We start from the raw sequence: 20,267 nt of genomic DNA on the forward strand, positions 1-20,267 counted from the left end.
GGCCCGTTCTCTGTATTCCACAGGGTGATGTTGGTGAGAAAGGCCCCGAGGGCGCCCCCGGGAAGGACGGTGGACGAGTAAGTGGATGCTGGTTGCGGCTCCCTGGGGTTGGGATGGGGACAGAGGCAGGGATGCCATGCACTCAGGGGACAGAGGGGCAGTGTGTGAGCACGGTCCCTGGTCCTCTCAGTTGTGTGGGCTGGGCATCCACAGGGACTCCCTGTCAACACTGGGACCCCGGGGTGAGAAGGCGTCTGGGGGCCATGGAAGGATACACCAAGGGCCCCTGGGTGTGGGCGCCCCAGGCTCCCTGCTGGGCACCGCGTCCCTGGCTGCCTCTCCCGGCCCCTCACGCGGTCTTCTCTTCGCAGGGTCTGACTGGCCCCATCGGCCCCCCTGGCCCAGCTGGCGCCAACGGTGAGAAGGTGAGTCATGGACCCCTTTCTTCACTCTGCCCCCATCAGATCTCCTTCTCACCTCCTGCCAAAGACTGCTCTCTCTCCTCGCCTCGATCAACAGCAGTCACCCTCCTCCTCTCCAACTGCCATAAGGAGTGAGGGTGGGGGCCTTCTTAGCAGCAGAGTCCCGGCGGTGCGGTGCGCGCCATTGAGAGAGGCAGAGGGGTGGGGCACGGGGGTCTTTCTCAAGACCCTGAGGAGGGTGCAGGTGTGGCTGAAGCAACGAGAAAACAGGCTGCAGGTCGCTGGGGAGCCCCCACCCACCGTCAGGGCTGCTTCCTGGGTGCACTTTGCTCTGGAAGGGCCCCTTCTGAACCCACACCCCTCATCTCTGGCTTTTGTCCCCCCTCCTACACCTTAGGGAGAAGTTGGACCCCCTGGTCCTGCCGGAACTGCTGGTGCTCGAGGTGCCCCGGTGAGTGTCTGGCTCCCTCCCTGCAGTTCAGGTCTGGGGGTGGGAGCACAGATGAGAAAGGAAAGCCCCTCTCCCATGATGTGATCACGGTGGAGGGCCTTCAGGTCCCCAGACCCTCTGGCCACAGGAGGCCTTCTGACCTGGTTCGGTCTGTTTAGGATGGAGCTCTGTAATCCCTTGTCTCTGGAGGTTACTGCGTAGTAGGCTGGGCCAGGGTGGGCTCTGGGCTGCCAGGAGGAGGCAGGCAGGGCCCAGGAACCGAGCAGGCAGGCAGCTGAGTCTCCGCACCTCTTTCCTCACAGGGCGAACGTGGAGAGACAGGGCCCCCTGGACCCGCTGGATTCGCCGGTCCCCCTGTGAGTATCTCTGTCCACCTTCCCTGCCACACCTTCTACTCTGGTCAGCTCTGCGTCATTCCCCAGCCCCGGGGGCAGGGAGGGACAGGGCTTAAAGAGGAGGGGAATGGCTCCTTTCCCTTCACACCGATGTGACGGTCCAACCTCAGAGTGGGTGGTCAGACCCAGGGTGGACACACACTCACACAGTCTCTGGCGCTTTGGGAGGAGTTGTTGCTCCCTCTCACTGGCTTCCTCCTTCCTGATCCAGGGTGCTGATGGCCAGCCTGGTGCCAAAGGTGAACAAGGAGAGGCCGGCCAGAAAGGTGACGCTGGTGCCCCCGGTCCTCAGGGCCCCTCTGGAGCTCCTGGGCCTCAGGTGGGTAAAACTGAGCTCCCTGGGAGCTGACCCCACAGGACAGGGAGGCTGGGAGCAGGGGGAGGGCAGAGGCTGCAGGAAGGAGGAGTTTGTACTCAGCTTTCGTTGTCACAGGTGTGGGTGCGTGGTGGGGGCTGGGGGAGGGAACGCAGGTACCGCTTGTGGCTCAGGATGGAGACCCTGGTTGGGCTCTGAGGATGCCTAATGGGCTTCTCCTCCCAAGGTCTCCTGGAAAATGAGTCTTCTGTTGGTTGGGGTAGCTGGCCCCCGTGTGACCGCTTCCCCAGGCTGACAAAGCTGCATCTCTGTGGTCCCGGCTCTCAGGAGTCTGTGGTCAGGACCACTGGGCCTCACTGTCTCCCTCCTTCCTCCCCAGGGTCCTACTGGTGTGACTGGTCCTAAAGGAGCCCGAGGCGCTCAAGGCCCCCCGGTGAGTGAGGCCCCCACCCCCACTGTCGCTGGGCCGGGTGGAGGGCACTGGGTGGGGGAGGCTGGCAGCTTCTCTGACACCCATCCTGGCCTCAAGGGAAGGCCCGGCCCCAGAGGGTGCTCCCCACCTCCTTCCTTCTCACCTGCTTTTGCCCCCACATCCCACAGCCAGGTGGGAGAGAGGACGCCCCTAAAGTCTAAATGGCCCAGTCCAGTCCTTCCCTGCAGAGGCAGCAAGAGGCAGTCACCACACCCTGGGGGCCCTTTCTCCCTCTCTAATTCCCCTGGCTGCTCTGCAGCTCCTTGCCCCTTTCCACTCCAGCCTGTGAGACCACCCCCCCAACCTTTGATTCTGGGGCCTCCTGAGGGTCCAAGGTGCTGAGTCTCCCCTCTCCTCACATAGGGAGCCACCGGATTCCCCGGAGCAGCTGGCCGTGTCGGACCTCCAGGCTCCAATGTGAGTGCCACCCCGACTGATTTCTACCTTACCCCTAGCAGGAGGCACAGGCAGGGGTCACAGAGTCTGGCCCAACCCCATGTACATCAAGTCTGCATCTTGCCCTTGGGGAGCTCACAGCAGAGGGAGGGGAGATGATAAGTCACCAGGTTCACCAACACTGTCAAGTGCAGGGGGCTGGGCACAGAGGCTCCGGGCTGAGGGGATAGAGTTGGAGCCGTTGCTTGAGGACTGGTGGTGGGAGTGAGGCCACAGGGACGGAAGCGGGAGAGTCAGAACAGGGAGAGCGTGCGGCGGCTGGGGAAGCCAGGCTGGCTGTCCAGAACTCACACGCAGCGAAGGTGAAAGCGGTGGACCAAGGGGGTCGAGCTGCCCTCACTGTGGAGGGAGCTCCCGGAGGGTCATGGCGGCCTGGGGGACGGGGAAGGGCTAGAGGAAGGCTCACTGCCTGTGTTTTGCTTCTCCTAGGGCAACCCCGGACCCCCCGGTCCTCCTGGTCCTTCTGGAAAAGATGGTCCTAAAGGTGCTCGAGGAGACAGCGGCCCCCCTGGCCGAGCTGGTGACCCTGGCCTCCAAGGTCCTGCTGGACCCCCTGGCGAGAAGGGAGAGCCTGGAGATGATGGTCCTTCTGTAAGTCCCACCCCAGGGCCAAGGTCCCTGGGGAAGGGGTGCAAAGGGCATGGGCTCCCAGAGCCTGGAGTTGGGGGGAGCAGGGCTATGGGGCTGCCGGGAGGCGGGGTGCTGCAGAAAGTGCCCTGCAGAGCAGGAGAGCACTGGCCTGACCCCCGCAGTGGGCAGCTGGCCGCAGCACAGATGGGAGGCAGCTGCATGTCGCTCCTCAAGTTCTCACCTCCTTCCTCTCCTCCCTCAGGGTCCCGATGGTCCTCCAGGTCCTCAGGGTCTGGCTGGTCAGAGGGGCATCGTTGGTCTGCCTGGACAGCGTGGTGAGCGAGGATTCCCTGGCCTCCCTGGGCCCTCGGTAAGTGGGGACGCCCCTTCCTCCAGGCGAGCCGGCCCAGCCTGGCTCAGGTGGAGCGTCTGCACTGGGTGCTCTTGGTGGCCCGGCCACCTGCTCCACACCCTGAGAACTGGCCCACGGTCAGCCGTCTCCCCGGAAGGGCTGAGAGGGGCCTCGGAGCGCACACTCACCCTCCTTGTCGCTGCCCCCAGGGTGAGCCTGGCAAGCAGGGAGCCCCTGGAGCATCTGGAGACCGAGGTCCTCCTGGCCCTGTGGGTCCTCCTGGCCTGACTGGTCCTGCTGGCGAGCCTGGACGTGAGGTGAGCAGTGGGTCCCACTGTGGGGACAGGGGAGCCCTGGAGGAGGCGGGTGACAGGGCGGGCCAAGCCCAAGTGCCCAGATGCGATGGGAAGGTCGTGACGGGAGAGAGAAGGCCAGGGAGACTAAGAGCTGGGTGCATGGGAGGGTGGCAGGAGGAAGATAGGAGGGAAAGCCTTGGCTGGATCGGGGTGAGGGTCGGGGGGCTGCGGAATGAACCTGGGGGCCTGAGGGAGGATGGGATGGTGGGCAGCTCTGATGGCGTCTGCTCCCCTTTGCACAGGGAAGCCCCGGTGCTGACGGCCCCCCTGGCAGAGATGGCGCGGCTGGAGTTAAGGTGAGTGTCTCGTGCGGTGGGGTGGGAAAGACACTTCATCAGCCTGGCAGGGTCGGGGGCAGAGCCACGTCCCTCCTTGCCTCCTCTGGAAATTCCTCTCTGAGCCTGGGACCTCTCTCCTGACAGGGTGACCGTGGAGAGACTGGTGCCGTGGGTGCCCCTGGAGCCCCCGGACCCCCTGGCTCTCCTGGCCCCGCCGGCCCGGTTGGCAAGCAGGGAGACCGAGGAGAAGCTGTGAGTATCTTGAGTCAGTAAAAGCCATGGTGCAGGAGGGTGGCTGGGTGGGCAGGGAGTTCCTCTCCACCTCCCGCCCTCCCCTGCCCCAGGCCCCGGGGACAACCCTGGGTCTGGGTTGTGGATCAGCTGCCTCGGTGCCCAGCCCATGGGCAGACGCAGAAGTGGGCCATCCCTGCCTCGACTGCTCTCTGATGTTGCCCCCACTCTCCCCACAGGGCGCACAAGGTCCCATGGGACCCGCAGGACCTGCTGGAGCCCGGGGAATGCCAGTGAGTATCTGAGTGCCCTGTGCTGGATCCTGATGGGCAGGCGGCGGGGCGGGGGTGTGTGCTGGGACCTGAGGCTCCTTGGCTCAGGTGAAGCCGGCAGAGGGCTCTTGCTCTGGGCTGAGCTGACCCAACCTGTGTCTCTGTGTCTCATTCCCAGGGCCCTCAAGGCCCCCGAGGTGACAAAGGAGAAACTGGAGAAGCTGGCGAGAGGGGACTGAAGGGACACCGTGGCTTCACCGGTCTGCAGGGTCTGCCCGGCCCCCCTGTGAGTGCTGTTGCCTGTGTTTGGCTCCCCAGGGCCTCCCACTCTGCAGGGACCACTTGAGTTTCCCAGGCTGCTGAAGCGACTTGGGATGATCCTAAGAAATGTCCAAGCCTGGACCTCCTCTGGGTCGGAGGGAGGAACATGTGGAAGGGGCATGGACTGGGGGTGGGGGAGCAGATACATGTCCCAGCCAGCTCCCAATGTATATACCTGTTCAAAAAGGCCTCCCAGCCTGGGGCCTGTCTGTGCTGACCTCTGACCTTGGCCTCTTCCTTCCGCACAGGGTCCTTCTGGAGACCAGGGTGCTTCCGGTCCTGCAGGTCCTTCTGGCCCCAGAGTGAGTGAGAGGGAGTGAGCCCTCCCTCGGGGTGGGGCCGGGGCTCTGGGCAGGGGTCTGAGGAGGAGGGGAGTGTGGCTGCTCCTGGGGAAGCCTTGGCCTCAGGGGGCCTCACCAGGCAGTGGAGGTGGGACCAGCTTGGTAAGAATGTGGCCAGAGAAGAACCTGAGACCCCAGGTTGAATATACAAGTGGCTCTCGGCTGTCAAATAGCCCCCCTGGGAACACAGGCTTACAGAGAGGATTGTAGGAGGGTAGGAAAGCTGTGAGGCCACCCTGATGGTTCTCAGCCACACACGGGCCAGCGTGGGGTTCCATGACTGAGCAGTGAGGAAACTCGGGAACACAGTGGCTTGTGCGAGGAGGGCCCCTCCCCAGCCTTCCCTTTGCTGATGCTCTTTCCTCGCCGCCGGCCTCTCTCCTGGCCTGCAGGGTCCTCCTGGCCCCGTCGGTCCCTCTGGCAAAGATGGTGCTAATGGAATCCCTGGCCCCATTGGACCTCCTGGACCCCGTGGACGTTCCGGCGAGACTGGCCCTGCTGTGAGTGTGCAGGCCCCGGCTGTGTGGGGCCTTCCCAGCACTGGGAGGCTGGAGCTCTCTGACACCAAGGGCTTCTTTTGGGGTGTCCGCCTGCATCTAATGTAACAGCACCTTTATCCTGGGAGCCCCCTGAAGGTTCAGAGGGTCCACGGGAAACAGAAGAGAGGGGCTAATGAAAGAATGAGGCGCATTCTGTGGTCTTCTTGGTCCTGTCCCATTGCACGTACACACACATCCCTAACCTCATGGGACTGGGAAAAGACTTTCTACTGATGGTACATTCCAGAAGGTGGGGATGGACACAGAAGGGGCAGTGTCCCTGTCATTCCTGGCTGATTTCTCTGTCTCCTGCTGCAGGGTCCTCCTGGAAACCCTGGCCCCCCTGGCCCCCCTGGTCCCCCCGGCCCTGGCATCGACATGTCCGCCTTTGCCGGCCTCGGCCAGAGAGAGAAGGGCCCCGACCCCCTGCAGTACATGCGGGCCGACGAGGCAGCCGGCAACCTGAGACAGCATGATGCCGAGGTGGACGCCACGCTCAAGTCCCTCAACAACCAGATCGAGAGCCTCCGCAGCCCTGAGGGCTCCCGCAAGAACCCGGCTCGCACCTGCCGAGACCTGAAACTCTGCCACCCTGAGTGGAAGAGCGGTGAGGACCCCCCCACCACAGAGAGAGCAGGCAGTCAGCCCCCTGGGCCAGCCCTGCACAGAACACAGGAGCAGAGTCAGACCGGGAAGGGTCTAGCAGGGGCGTCTCCCTGCACCCCACACCTCAGCAGGGAAATGGCAGCCTTGGCCCTGTCCTGCCGTGGCCACACAGCAGAAGTGATGTCAGGGTCAAGTTCCATCCACAGGCTGGCCCTGAGCCTGCCCTTCTGCTCGCACCCCTGTTTAGCCCTGGACGTTCCCCTCGCCCGTTCTCTCCTTCTCCCCTCCCTTTGGCTGCATGTGGCCCTCACATCCTGCTCCTCTCCCCCTGGGTGTCCCCGTAGGCCTGTCTGTCACTCCAGGCAGGCCTGGCCCTCTCGGGGGCGTGTATCTGTGCCTGTCTGAGCCCTGATGGGGTGTTGTCTCCCCGCTGCAGGAGACTACTGGATCGACCCCAACCAGGGCTGCACCCTGGATGCCATGAAGGTTTTCTGCAACATGGAGACTGGCGAGACCTGCGTCTACCCCAACCCGGCCAGCGTTCCCAAGAAGAACTGGTGGAGCAGCAAGAGCAAGGACAAGAAACACATCTGGTTTGGAGAAACCATCAACGGTGGCTTCCATGTGAGTCCCCCACTTGCTCCAGGCCATGGACGGCGCCTCAAAACCTCCCTCTGCTTTCTCCTGGGGAGTTTTCAGCACCTTGCTCACATTCCCTCCAGTTCTGGGTGAGAGAGGGGGCCTACGGGGAAGGAAGGAGGAGAGAGAGGTTTTTTGTTTTTGTTTTCCCATTTAGAGGTGGAGGAAGAGGTCCTCGGAAGCCTGCTCCACTTCCTGGAAGCAAAAATGTCTTCCCAGTGACCCCTCCCCCGGCCCCCTTCAGCTCCTCCTCACCCCGGTCAGCTGGCAGCCCCCATCCCCGGGCCTCATGCCACTGCTCTCCATCCTCACAGTTCAGCTATGGAGATGACAACCTGGCTCCCAACACCGCCAACGTCCAGATGACCTTCCTGCGCCTGCTGTCCACCGAGGGCTCTCAGAACATCACCTACCACTGCAAGAACAGCATTGCCTACCTGGACGAAGCTGCTGGCAACCTCAAGAAGGCTCTGCTCATCCAGGGCTCCAACGACGTGGAGATCCGGGCTGAGGGCAACAGCAGGTTTACATACACCGTTCTGAAGGACGGCTGCACGGTGAGTCCGGCGGGCTGGGCCGCCAGAGAGAGAGAGGGCAAGCCTCCTGGGGCCCAGGGCTCAGGCTGGAGCAGGCTGAGGGCTGGTCCATAGCGGGCGTCGTGGTCCTAAAAGGGGCACGCATGTAAGGAGCTGTGTAGGGACGACACCCCAGCGACAGCCGAGGGAGAGGAGCTTGTCGGTTCTGTCTCCTCCCCTCTCGACTCAGTGTGTCCAGTGACTTGTAGGAACAGTCATGCAAAGTGTGGGGGCCTCTGCCCTTGCAGGTGGGGTGCTCACTGTCGGCGATGGGGAGGAGAAGGGCGGGGGGGCGGGGGAGGCTCTGCTGCTGAAAACTAGAGTCTGGAGTCGAGGTAGCGGATTAGTCAAGGTGGAGGTCAATCCGAAAGAGAACGAGCCCCCCAGGGTGTTCTGTGCTTGGTGTTCTGTGCTGCTTGGCTTTCCCAATCGCAAGGCGGCCACTGACGCTTCTCTTGTTCTCCCTAGAAACACACCGGTAAGTGGGGCAAGACTGTGATCGAGTACCGGTCACAGAAGACCTCTCGGCTGCCCATCATTGACATTGCACCCATGGACATAGGAGGGCCCGAGCAGGAATTCGGTGTGGACATAGGGCCTGTCTGCTTCTTGTAAAAACCCGAACCCAGAACCAACACAATCCGTTGCAAACCCAAAGGACCCAAGTACTTTCCAATCCCAGTCACTCTAGGACTCTGCACTGAATGGCTGACCTGACCTGATGCCCATTCATCCCACCCTCTCACAGTCTGGACTTTGCTCCCCTCTCTAAGAGACCTGAACTGGGCAGACTGCAAAAGAAAATCTCGGTGTTCTATTTATTTATTGTCTTCCTGTAAGACCTTTGGGTCAAGGCAGAGACAGGAAACTAACTGGTGTGAGTCAAACGCCCCCTGAGTGACTGCCCCCCAGCCCAGGCAAGAGGCCCCCCTGCAGGTGCCGGGCGCAGGAATGGTGTGTGTCCTACATAATGGTGCTATTCTGTGTCAAACACCTCTGTATTTTTTAAAACGTCAATTGATATTAAAAACAAAAAAATTATTGGAAAGTACATCCTGGCTTGTGCTTTGTGCTTTATTATTTTCCACGAGTCCTGGATTCTGTGGGCAGGACAAAATGGCTGTCCTCAGGCCTTCTCTTGACTGAAGCCACGCTGCCTGGTTTAGCCACCTCGCACAAACTTGCCTTGTTTTGTAACCCCTGGCACTGAGTGGAGCCCAGGGGTGAACAAGAAACTGAGGCCCAAGGTTTGGGAAGGGAGGCCCGAGGGGCTTGTTCTTGAGCATAAACCCGGGCACACCTCCGGGGTGGATTAGTGCAAGAGGAGAGATTCGCTCTGAGCTCAGATGGGGGTTGGGGGGGCAGGCTGCATCCTGCTACTGGGGGGAGAGCCGATGCTCCATGGGAGGAGGGGGCGCACGCTGTGGGGAGAGGAGTGGATCCAGAGGCCTGTGATAAGTGCACATAATCAGACAATCTTGCTGACCTACTTATCTATGTCTTGCCCTAAGACTTTAGTTCAAGGAGAAGTGCTAGGGCTAAACACTCGCCCTTATTCCTGTTTCCTGGCCCCTAGTCCTCACTTCCTGGGCTGGCACTTGAAGCTTCCATGGATGTCTTCTCAACTGTGGGCTTATGAATGGACAGCCTTCCACTTCTCGCTTTTCAAAGACTTGTGTACGTGGGGCAGAAAAATGAGGAAATGGACACCTTTTCTACTAGAGGGGGCTGGTGGATGACAAACTAAAAGAATACAATACGAACATAATTAGAAGAGCTCGCTCATAATTTAAACAACACTCCTAAATACCAAAGAGCTAGTGGGGGCAGTGGGGAGAGGTACCCAGGTGCTTGTGAAAACTTCCTCAGGCCACACAGGTGGAGCTGATAGGTGAGCTTGGTTCCAACCTGCCAGCCACACTCAAAGCCCATCCTGCCGCTTGACTCACTTCACTGGCCATGGTGGAGTCAGAGCTACCTACTCTGCAATGGCTCAGTAGATCCCGACCATCAGCTCAGACCCTGTGAAGAGGAGTCCCGTGTGCACCAAGATATCAAGCTGATCTCTCGCAGTCCACCCATTTCCCAGGGACCCAGCTGAAGCCTAGAAATAACAGCAACTGCTGCATAGGTAACTGCTGAATGGACCAGAAGGTGGCGCTCAAGGGAAGAGAAGCAGCAGGACAGAAGGCCCTGCATCTGTGGTCATATCAAAACCCCCTGGGCGGCAGTGCTGCAATGCAGTATTACTGCCCCCTTGTCTGAAACTGGGCCAGAGGCTTGCCACTGATTCCCACGATCCCTGATGCCCCCAGGAAGGGCAGAAGGGCTCTCCAGGCACAAGAACCTCTCAGATAACATTTTGACCCCAGCAGGACTGGGTGGACAGACCTGGCTGACTAGCTGTAGTCCTCAGTCAGGTTACTGTCCCTTTCTGGAGCTTCCTCATCCCTATCAAAGTGTCCAGCCTCAAAGGGCTTTAGTTTTTGGCACTGCGTGGAACCCAGGGGTCTGACTCCAGTACTTACTCAAGATCCTGGGTACATCACAGACAAACTTCTAAAATAGTTCCTCTTCTAAAAAAAAAAAGAAACAGAATGAAACTTGAGGTGGTGGAGTCTTACTTTGAAAGGCAAAGAATAAGGATTATTTTTGCCCAGAGAAATATTTAGGACCCCTAGATTCATGTAGAACTTTTACAAACAGACTGATTCTTTCAATAATTTGTTTCAAGTCTGGGGCTAGAAACCCTAGCAGGACAGTTGACCTAGAGGTCTCAGGGATCCTATTCTGGGGTAACTAGTGTTGCAGAACAGATAGTGGAGGTATACTGTACCCTATAAGGGACCTGGTATTGTTGGCATACAATTGTGAATAGTGTTCTTGTGGTTTGGGACCTAATCAAACCTATAAGCTTTTGCACAGCAAAGGAAACCATAAACAAAAAGAGACAACTTATGGACTGAGAGAAAATACTTGCAAATGACGAAACTGACAAGGGCTTAAGTTCCAAAATACACAAACAGCTCATACAATTAAATAACAACAACAAAAAACAACCCAACTGGAAAAATAGGCAGAAGACCTAAATAGACATTTCTCCAAAGAAGACATACATGTGGCCAATAGACACATGAAAAGATACTCAACATCATTATTACAGAAATATAAATCAAAACTACAAAGAGGCACCACCTCACACTGGTCAGCACGGCCATCATTAACAAGTATACAAATAATAAATGTGGAAGAGGGTGTGGAGAAAAGGGAACCCTGCTACACTGTTGGTGGGGATGTAAATTGGTACAGCCACTATGGAAGACATTGTGCAAGTTCTTCAAAAAAACTGTAAATAAGAGTAGCCATATGATCCAGCAATCCCACTCCTGGGCAAATGGCCAGACCAAACTGTAACTCCAAAAGATACATGCAACCCTATGATCACAGCAGCACTATTTACAGTAGCCAAGACATGGAAACGACCTAAATGTCCATCAACAGATCAATAGACAAAGAAGGTATGCTATGTGTGTGTATATCTCACATGGAATATATGGTAATATTACTCAGCCATAAAAAAGAACAAAATAATGTCACTTGCAGCAACATGGATGGACCCAGAAATTAAATGAAGTCAGAAAGACAAATACCATATATCACTTATATGTGGAGTCTAAAGTACAACACAGATGAACATACGAAGAAAAGACTCAGACAGAGAACAGACTTGTTGCTGAAGAGGAGGGAAGCAGGGGGAAGGAACAACTGGGAGCTTGGATTAAGGTGCAAACAATTATATATAGGATGGATAAACAATAAGGTTCTATGCATAGCACAGGGAACTAAAGTCAATATCCTGTGATAAAACATAATGGGGAAGACTATGAAAAAGAATATATATATATAACTGAATCACTTTGCTGCACAGCAGAAATGAACACAAATAGTAAATCAACTATACGTCAACAAACTTTTAAAAGAAATGCATTCCTTCCAAATCTCAATAAAGGACAAATACAAAGGTGATGGCAAGGAAACCTGAGCCAACCACTTCCTCTATTTTGGAGTTGCCGAGAGCAAATTCTATATGCATTTGTTCAAGTATTAACAGAGAGCATGACACAGCTACTCAGAGCATCCACAGTGCAGGATGGGATACTGAGGGTATAAACAGATATGACAGTTTATCACGTCATTAGATCACAATTATTCCTTTATGTTTAAATGTGTAACTGCTCTCATTTGAATATTATAGCTGCATTTAAAGACAAGGTTGAGGTGCAAGAAAAGCTACTGAGGCACATGGTCACAAAAAGTTACTGAAAACTGAAGTACCAACAGGAGTAGCTTTTTGAGAATCACATGAAAAATATGCTGAAGGCTGTTTGGAAAATGGAAAAAGAAAAAACGAAGCAATATGAACATCTTCAAGTATTTAGGGCATGTTCTCAAAACTGGTGCACATGTGCCTCCATAGAAGCCATGTTTCATCATTTACACAGACAACAGTCATCACCATCACGTACACACAAGACCGTTAAAGGATTCCGGTTACAGGGAAACTCAGCTTTTGGGTTACACAATCATGGTCAGAATCAGCCAAACAGCCAGGAAATTTAGCCTCAGTCTGAAGACTCAGAGTGCAAAAATCTTAATACTGAAAATCAAGCTATGGGAATGGGGGCAAAAAAACAGACCCCCCCCAGCCACCACCTACTGCTGTTAGGTATTTCCTGAAGCACCAGAGCACGTGAAGGAGCTGGAGCCTATCCTAGCGGAGCTCTGAAACCGACTACTCAAGCTTCCCCCAGATGCCCTGCCATCCTGCGGCTGGAGCCTGCTCTGCAGTGGCCGAGAGGGTGAAGTTCAAGAAACTTGCAACTTCACACCACGTCCTCTTAATCAGCAAGTTACTCCTCCTCAGATGGTAAGGAATCTGCCAGCAGTGCAGGAGACCCAGGTTCAATCCCTGGGTTGGGAAGATCCTCTGGAGAAGGAAATGGCAACCCACTCCAGTATTCTTGCCTGGAGAATCCCATGGACAGAGGATCCTGGTGGGCTATGGTCCATGGGGTCACAAAGAGTCGGACACGACTGAGCGACTAACACTGCTGCAGAGAAGCAGCTTCTCACGTCTCAGGCACCACTGCGCTACCTCTTCCAACCTCCAGGGGGGCACTAAAACAGGGCTAGGACAGCGTGTCACCACCAGAGGCAGACGGACAAGAGCGAGCCTTCACTGGCAGGAGGCTGCTTTCCGTGACAGGAGCTCAGAGCAACAGGGCTTCTCTTCCCTTCCCATCCTGTGCTGATCCACTGTGCAGGAAACTGTTCTACAGTCCCCCAGAGACATCCAGGAAATCAGAGGAGACACAGATCAATCAAAAGCAGGGTTTATTATTTTTTTTACCAAACTCCCCAATCCATGTTCCAGCCAATGGATGAAGGGTAAATTACACCCCACATAGACTCTTAGTAAAAACAATTTTAACTTTCTACAGAAAAAAAAAATTTATTTTAAATAAAGTTCTTAGGCATTTGGAAACAGATGAAAAACTTTCACATGTTGAATGTTCTGTGCTTCTTCAGTGTATTCTAATGCTCCCTCCCTGCTGCCTCTTCTGTGAGGACGCCCCTTCTGCAGCTGCACTGACAGTCCTAGTTCTGGATCATTGTATCGTCTGATAACCTAGAACCGTGGTATGATTCCAACTTATAACACTACCCCCCCACCAAACAGCTGAAAAGATCTCAATCAAACTCTTCAAACCTTCTCTGAGTGCCTACTATTTGCTTGGCATCAGCTAGGCGCTAGGCAGTGATCCTGCTGGTTCTGAGAAAGGTCAGAGGTGCCACAGGGAGGACTTTTCCTCCCAAGTGGCTGGGGACTGAGAGAACCAATTTCTCCTCTGGTTCTACAACTTGGGGCAGGGACAGGGCTCAGGTCCCAGGAAGAGAAGCTGTGTCTCTTCTGACAGGTGCTGCCATGGAAGAACTGAGAGCGGTTTCTAAACTGCTGTGGAATTTACTCCACAATCCACATAGTGATGTGTTTCCAAGGAGCTCTGGGTCACGTGGCCAATGTACGAAATCTTCACCGAAGTTCTAGGGAAAAGAAAACTGGGAAGAATTAATTCTGTTTCTGAGATAAATAAAGTAATGAGATTGCCCAAATAAATTCTTGCAAGCTCAGACAATAACACACAGGTCTCAGATGCAAGTCTTCATGGTTATACAACCAGGAAGTCAGAGGATCTTTTCATATCCCCAGAGACACTGTGCCCTGAGATGACCTTCTAAATAAGTGGTTCTCAGCTGGGGACATTTTTACCCCACAGGGAACTTCTGGCAGTGTCTAGACATTTGGGGTTGTTACAGCTGAGAGGGGGAGGAGGTAAGCCTCTAGCTGGTAAGGGCCAGGGATGCTGTCAAACACCCTACAATTCACAGAACAGCCCCTCACAACAAAGAACTGTCCGGCCCAAAATGTCAACAGTGCCAAGGCTAAAAAACCCTGCTCTAAACCCTCATATTTCAAATGTCTGCAGCAAACCCTTGTCACTTGCAAATTTAATTGTCATGGTTGTAAAAATAACCCTACAGGTCCATGACATGTGGTAATTTGTGTGGTTAGAAAGTAAGTCTGGCTGGATGCCCTGGGCTTACGCCTTGAGAAAGCTTTTCTCCTCTTTACTAGTCCCATGAGGATTCTAAAGCGATCATACAACTTGACCCCATTTCATGGAGAAAATTCTTTAACTAACTGCTTCCTGTGAGACTGGTGACAGGGACTTGGCCACTGCATCTAAAGGACAGCAAGGCTCTGCTGTGACTGTGCCTACTGTGCATCAAGCATAACCTCTGTGCCTTGTGGGTCCCACAGGTTCTCTCGAGCAAAGCTGGCCAGCTCACGTGGCCTGACAGTCCAGGCCCTGGGCACAAGAAAATGAGCAACATACCGAATGAAGACCACGATGTTGTGCACTCCAATATAGGGTAACGTGCAGAAAAAGCTGTTGAACAACAAACAGAAATGGTCAGTTTAGGTGTTTAGTGTTTTTTTGGGGGGGGAAAAAAAGGAGAATCAGCAGGAATGCTGAGTTACCCTGTCAAACTGAGGAGCAGTCAGCCCCATCTGGGTGCTTCCCCTACCCCATACCCGCCCTCCTGGGATAAGCACTGTCCTGGCTCACTGCTTCCAGTTCCCCACAGTGTCTGTCCATCCTCCCACATCACTGTCTTCTTGGTTTTTGGTTTTTTTTTAATGCCCATCACAAAATGCTGGAGTTTGGAAATGTTTCTAGTGGCCTAATGTTCTCTTTTCAGAAATCTGAGCACTTTAGTCACATATCAAATACCACATCCTCCAAAAAAATCTCAAGATAGTGAACCCACACGCTAAAAGACTGGAACTTTAGGCAGGACCAGCTCCCCTCAATTGAGCTCAACTCTGAACCTTTTTCATCCCATAAAACACACACATATAGAGAACACTGTCCTTACTACACATAGGAATATGGTCCTCCCATCTCGGCCTTCGTGGTAAAATTCACCTGAAAACAAGACACCAGAGTCAGTCTGTGGCCAGGCAAGCTTGACACAGAACAGTTCTATTACTAGCAACCCAAGAACCTGAGAGCATTCTTCTATCACATATAAAATATTTCCCCCAGATTGTCACTAATCCTACGACCATGAGCCTCTAACAAAACTTCCCACCTCTTCCCTTTTGAGAGGTCAATGGGCCCCAGATTATCATAAGGCCTCTTCTTGATCATTGGTGAATTGTTTTCTCCTACAAATTCTTCTTTCCGTAACACTTAACTCTTAGCTGATTTTTTTCCCTAATTTTTCATAATTACAGAGCTTGTCAGATCTTCCTCATCAACTAGTTCCTACCAGTAGAAATGAGGAGAGGGAGAGGAAAGGAGCAAGGCAACAGCATCACACAGCCCAGCGGGGCCAGGCTCCTAAAAGCAGGCATACCAGGTGCTCGCTCCGAGGTGGAATGAGGGAGATGTTAGTTGTCATGTATGACCCAACCACAGTGTTCATGTACTGAACCTCGCTGGACAGGCTGGTCACCGCCACGGAGTAGAAGTTGGAGTTTCTAATTTTCAGGGTGGCCTGCGTCAGTGCAAGCAAGGAAACACGGTAAGTGGCCTGGGTACAGGACTTGCAGGCGCACAACCCAGGAAGGGCGGCCCTAAGCTTACCGTGATGGCGAGGATGACAAGGGAGCTCTGCTCATTAAATGTGACCTTCACCACTTTGATCCCATCGTCATCCACGAGGACTGAATGTGGAAACAGGAAGAAAACCACCAAACCAGACGCCAGGAGGCAGAGCAGGACAGACAGCAGGACATACTGCTTCCTGCAGATGACAGAGCACACAACCAACCCAGGGAGTCAGACATCAAGGGCCAACGGGTCAAGATAAGACGCAAAACCAGGAATGAGGAGGGAGAGACAAGAAAGTGCACAGGGACAGGAAGTGCAGACCAGGCAAGAAGGGGTAGAGCAGGAGAAGCCTTTCAAAGCCCTCTGAATGCTGTCTGCAATCTGGGAAAAGACGCTGATGAGAGGGTGTGGACACAAACACCTCTTCCCCTGCCAGGACACCCTCTTCTCCAACTCCTTCCAATTCAGCTCCTTCACTTGAGCCTTGGCCCTCAGAATGTCTCGAGCTTCAAGTTTCCTTCCCCAGATTGCGATGAGGGCAGAGACATCTTGCTAGAGCCAAAAGTATTGAAGGAAGTGGGAAATTTTACAAGAAGAGATAACATTTTCAAACAGTGAACTGGCATTCATACACAGAAAAAAGGACTAGGGATTGCTGTAGGCATCAACAGGCGAGACTCAGATGACTCACGTTCTCTGAGGACGCAGCCGCTGATCGCTGTGAGGGATCAAAGCCACCAACTCATTAACTTGCTCTAGAAAAGAAACAATTGACAATTTTGGTAAAATAAATCCCACATGTGACAGTACTTTCCTTCATATACACAGCAGCCTGCCACAATATATACTTGTCCGGGATTATTTGTTTCCAAGATACCAGTTTCACATTTTGGGTGTTGTGAACAAGAAACAAATCAATTTGTAGAGAGTGCTACAAATTACAAAACATCTATCAGTGCGGCCAGAGCGGTGACATGGAAGCTGAGAAACCTAGGATCTCGGGACTTCCCTGATGGTTCAGTGACTTACACTAGGTGCTCCCAACGCAGGGGCCCCGGGTTCTGTCCCTGGTCAGGGAACGAGATTCCACATGCCACAATTAAAGATGCTGCATGCCGCAACTGAGACCCAGAGCAACCAAATAAATAAATATTAAGAAGAAGAAATCTCGGATCTTGTTCTGACTTTACTGCATGGCTTTGAGCTGCGGCATGGTTATGGACTGCTGCCTAGCCTTGGGTAAGTCATTACGTCTCTAGGCCATTGTGTCCTAATCTATAATATGAAGGCTTTGGATTGAATGATTTCTAAGGTTTTTACCAGTTTTAAACCTCTGTGACCCTCCATCTAAACTGCTAAGACTTTTTGAGAGCCAACTTAAGATAATTCTGTACCCAATCCAGGCTCCAGTCCTGGGCATGTTTTTCTCCCCTGACTTGATTTTTCTTTTTTTTCAGACCTTAGGTTGTTAATGATGCACTATCTGCTTCCTTGAATAGAAGCTTCCAATATGGTGTCTGCTACTCCTCCCCCTCAAAGCCATGCCAGGCCCTGAGTGCCAGCAATGAAGAAATGTACCTGTCAAACTGCAGAATGTAGAGCAAACCCCGTGTTCCAAACCAAGGAAACAACAAATAGAAGAGTGAAAGTGAAGAAAAGTAAGGCTTTCAAATATCAGGAAACCCAGAGAAGCTGTGGAACCTGCCCAAGTTTATCAATCCAGCTGAGCTGGCCTGCTCAGGGCATGGTCTATGACCGTGGTACTGCTGCAAGGAAAAAAGTTCAGTCTGGGAGAGAGGAGAAGTCCTGTGGGTATCCTGGCATTCTCCGTGAGGAATCATCTTTTACCATGATCACCAAAGACTCTCACCTGGAATGTAGCCTGTCCCCTGACATGTGAGACAGGTAATGCTATCTCGCCCGGTGAACTCCACATAGGGGAACTGAGCAATGGCCTCCTGCTGCTCCCGTTCGGCCAGAGAATCCTCAGTGTCATCTGCTTTCCTTCTCTTGCTGAAAGGCCGGTGAGCATAGATGGAATGAGGGGACCCCATGGCCAGGATGTGCGCCTTGTGTCATGTCCTAGGATGCCAAGAGCCAAGTGAGTGTGTGTTACTGGCTGTGCATCTCTATGAGAAAAATGTAACACAAAAACGACCAAATTCCCCTCCCGAGTGTGATCCTGAACCCCTGCACAATTTCTTACCAGGCCCCTCATTATCTACCAGGGCTCCCTAACCCACCACCGACTCTTGACACACAGCCTGGGGGAACAGGGGCCGCATTCGCCAGTCTGCTCAGCTCATCGCCCCGGGAATCGGGGCACCCCAGCTCCCACGGGGTCCAGGCTCACCCCTCCTGTCTGCTACTTGCAAACTCTGTGTCTTCCTGGGAAAAAACCTTCCCGGACAAACAACAAGCCCCAAATTAATAACAGGCCTCAGAGTCCCCACTCGCTTCCGCCCCCAGCTCCAGGAGGCGGGCTCAGTTCACGCCCCTTGTCAAAAAGAGCGCTCCGAGCCCACCAGAGTCGCCCAGGCGGGAGCGAACGCCAAAGACCCCAGACCTGCAGGACACGAACTCCCGGCAGCTCCCCTCCGGGCCGGACCCGTCTGCCACACGCCGGATGCCGCGGGTTTACCTGCCTTTCGGGTGTTTAGAGCGGCAAGCACTCGCTGCGCATGCACTCGCTGCGCAAGCCGGCTCGGGGACGCCCGCGTGAGCGCGCGCCTGCGCCCTACGGAGCCCAGCCGGCGGCGCCGATAGAGGGCAGCAGAGAGAGCGGAGCGGGGAGCGGGGCGGGGCGGGGAGCGGGGAGCGGGGGCGGGGCGGGGCGGGGCGCGGGCGGGGGCGGGGCGGGGCGGGGCGGGGCGCGAGGCGGGGGCGGGGCGGGGCGGGGCGGCTCTCAGGGCTTGAAGCTGGTGGACCCGTGGAGATGCTCCGCGGTCCCCCAGAAACACCGGGAAAGGTTCCAGTGAAGAGGGAGGCGGAAAGCGCTGGCAGCCAAAACCATTCTCAGCTAGTCTTTGAGCACAGGAGTTGTGAAGACGCTGAGGGTAGAAAGAGGCGTCACAGAACCTGCCCTCAACCTGCTTCAGGGCGTCCCCAGCCCTAGAGACAAACAAACAGACAGACAGATACACACACATCATGCACATGAGGGGTTCAGTTCAGTTCAGTTCAGTCGCTCAGTCGTGTCTGACTCTTTGCGACCCCATGAATCACAGCACGTCAGGCCTCCCTGTCCATCACCAACTCCCGGAGTTCACTCAAACTCATGTCCATGGAGTCAGTGATGCCATCCAGCCATCTCATTCTCTGTCGTCCCCTTCTCCTCCCGCCCCCAACCTTTCCCAGCATCAGAGTCTTTTCCAGTGAGTCAACTCGTCTCATGAGGTGGCCAAAGTATTGGAGTTTCAGCTTTAGCATCAGTCCTTCCAATGGTTCAGTTCAGTTCAGTTCAGTCGCTCAGTCGTGTCCGACTCTCCGCGACCCCATGAATCACAGCACGCCAGGCCTCCCTGTCCATCACCAACTCCCGGAGTACACTCAAACTCATGTCCACAGAGTCGGTGATGCCATCCAGCCATCTCATTCTCCGTCGTCCCCTTCTCCTCCCGCCCCCAACCTTTCCCAGCATCAGAGTCTTTTCCAGTGAGTCAACTCGTCGCATGAGGTGGCCAAAGTATTGCAGTTTCAGCTTTAGCATCAGTCCCTCCAATGAACACCCAGGATTGATCTCCTTTAGAATGGACTGGTTGGATCTCCTTGCAGTATAAGGGACTCTCAAGAGTCTTCTCCAACACCACAGTTCAAAAGCATCGATTCTTCGGTGATCAGCTTTCTTCACAGTCCAACTCTCACATCCATATATGACCACGGGAAAAACCATAGCCTTGACTAGACGGACCTTGGTTGGCAAAGTAATGTCTCTGCTTTTTAATATACTATCAAGGTTGGTCATAACTTTCCTTCCAAGGAGCAAGTGTCTTTTAATTTCATGGCTGCAATCAGCATCTGCAGTGATTTTGGAGCCCAAAAAAATAAAGTCTGACACTGTTTCCACTGTTTTCCCATCTATTTCCCATGAAGTGATGGGACCAGATGCCATGATCTTTGTTTTCTGAATGTTGAGCTTCAAGCCAACCTTTTCACTCTCCTCTTTCACTTTCATCAAGAGGCTTTTGAGTTCCTCTTCACTTTCTGCCATACGGGTAGTGTCATCTGCATATCTGAGGTTATTGATATTTCTCCCAGCAATCTTGATTCCAGCTTGTGCTTCTTCCAGCCCAGCGTTCCTCATGATGTACTCTGCATATAAGTTAAATAAGCAAGGTGACAATATACAACCTTGACGTACACCTTTTCCTACTTGGAACCAGTCTGTTGTTCCATGTCCAGTTCTAACTGTTGCTTCCTGACCTGCATACAGGTTTCTCAAGAGGCAGGTCAGGTGGTCTGGGATTCCCATCTCTTTCAGAATGTTCCACAG

At 54.2% G+C, this 20,267-nt stretch overlaps 2 protein-coding genes across 5 annotated transcripts in view; one reads left to right on the forward strand and one right to left on the reverse strand.

Annotated features, from left to right (window-relative positions):
- COL2A1 (collagen type II alpha 1 chain) overlaps positions 1-8,458 on the forward strand; it is a 29,613-nt gene extending 21,155 nt beyond the window's left edge. For both annotated transcript variants that reach the window (XM_088836690.1, XM_055394886.2), the window contains exons 35-54: positions 24-77; positions 372-425; positions 820-873; positions 1,176-1,229; positions 1,480-1,587; positions 1,964-2,017; positions 2,420-2,473; positions 2,942-3,103; positions 3,345-3,452; positions 3,644-3,751; positions 4,033-4,086; positions 4,213-4,320; positions 4,539-4,592; positions 4,750-4,857; positions 5,141-5,194; positions 5,626-5,733; positions 6,091-6,379; positions 6,815-7,002; positions 7,332-7,574; positions 8,061-8,458. In XM_088836690.1, the coding sequence (XP_088692816.1) occupies positions 24-77; positions 372-425; positions 820-873; positions 1,176-1,229; positions 1,480-1,587; positions 1,964-2,017; positions 2,420-2,473; positions 2,942-3,103; positions 3,345-3,452; positions 3,644-3,751; positions 4,033-4,086; positions 4,213-4,320; positions 4,539-4,592; positions 4,750-4,857; positions 5,141-5,194; positions 5,626-5,733; positions 6,091-6,379; positions 6,815-7,002; positions 7,332-7,574; positions 8,061-8,207 (2,163 nt within the window). In that variant the 3' untranslated portion in view covers positions 8,208-8,458. The remainder of the gene's footprint in view (positions 1-23; positions 78-371; positions 426-819; positions 874-1,175; positions 1,230-1,479; positions 1,588-1,963; positions 2,018-2,419; positions 2,474-2,941; positions 3,104-3,344; positions 3,453-3,643; positions 3,752-4,032; positions 4,087-4,212; positions 4,321-4,538; positions 4,593-4,749; positions 4,858-5,140; positions 5,195-5,625; positions 5,734-6,090; positions 6,380-6,814; positions 7,003-7,331; positions 7,575-8,060) is intronic.
- Positions 8,459-12,971: 4,513 nt separating this feature from the next.
- On the reverse strand, positions 12,972-18,497 carry TMEM106C (transmembrane protein 106C). 3 transcript variants are annotated; one of them, XM_055396161.2, is made up of 8 exons: positions 18,421-18,497; positions 17,646-17,857; positions 16,467-16,530; positions 15,809-15,968; positions 15,579-15,719; positions 15,096-15,145; positions 14,552-14,605; positions 12,972-13,697 (listed from the first exon to the last, which is right to left on the reverse strand). In XM_055396161.2, the coding sequence occupies exons 2-8, from the start codon at positions 17,827-17,829 to the stop codon at positions 13,601-13,603; spliced, it is 750 nt and encodes a 249-aa protein (XP_055252136.1). In that variant the 5' UTR covers positions 17,830-17,857; positions 18,421-18,497; the 3' UTR covers positions 12,972-13,600. The 3 variants fall into 3 exon arrangements, with proteins under 3 accessions (XP_055252136.1, XP_055252135.1, XP_088693076.1); XM_055396160.2 differs by having other exon boundaries at positions 18,342-18,488; XM_088836950.1 differs by having other exon boundaries at positions 18,417-18,473.
- Positions 18,498-20,267: the final 1,770 nt, after the last annotated feature.

The sequence above is a fragment of the Moschus berezovskii genome, chromosome 6, assembly GCF_049115385.1.
Source record: "Moschus berezovskii isolate FMDL1 chromosome 6, NW_MosBer_1.0, whole genome shotgun sequence".
Taxonomy (NCBI): Eukaryota; Metazoa; Chordata; class Mammalia; order Artiodactyla; family Moschidae; genus Moschus; species Moschus berezovskii.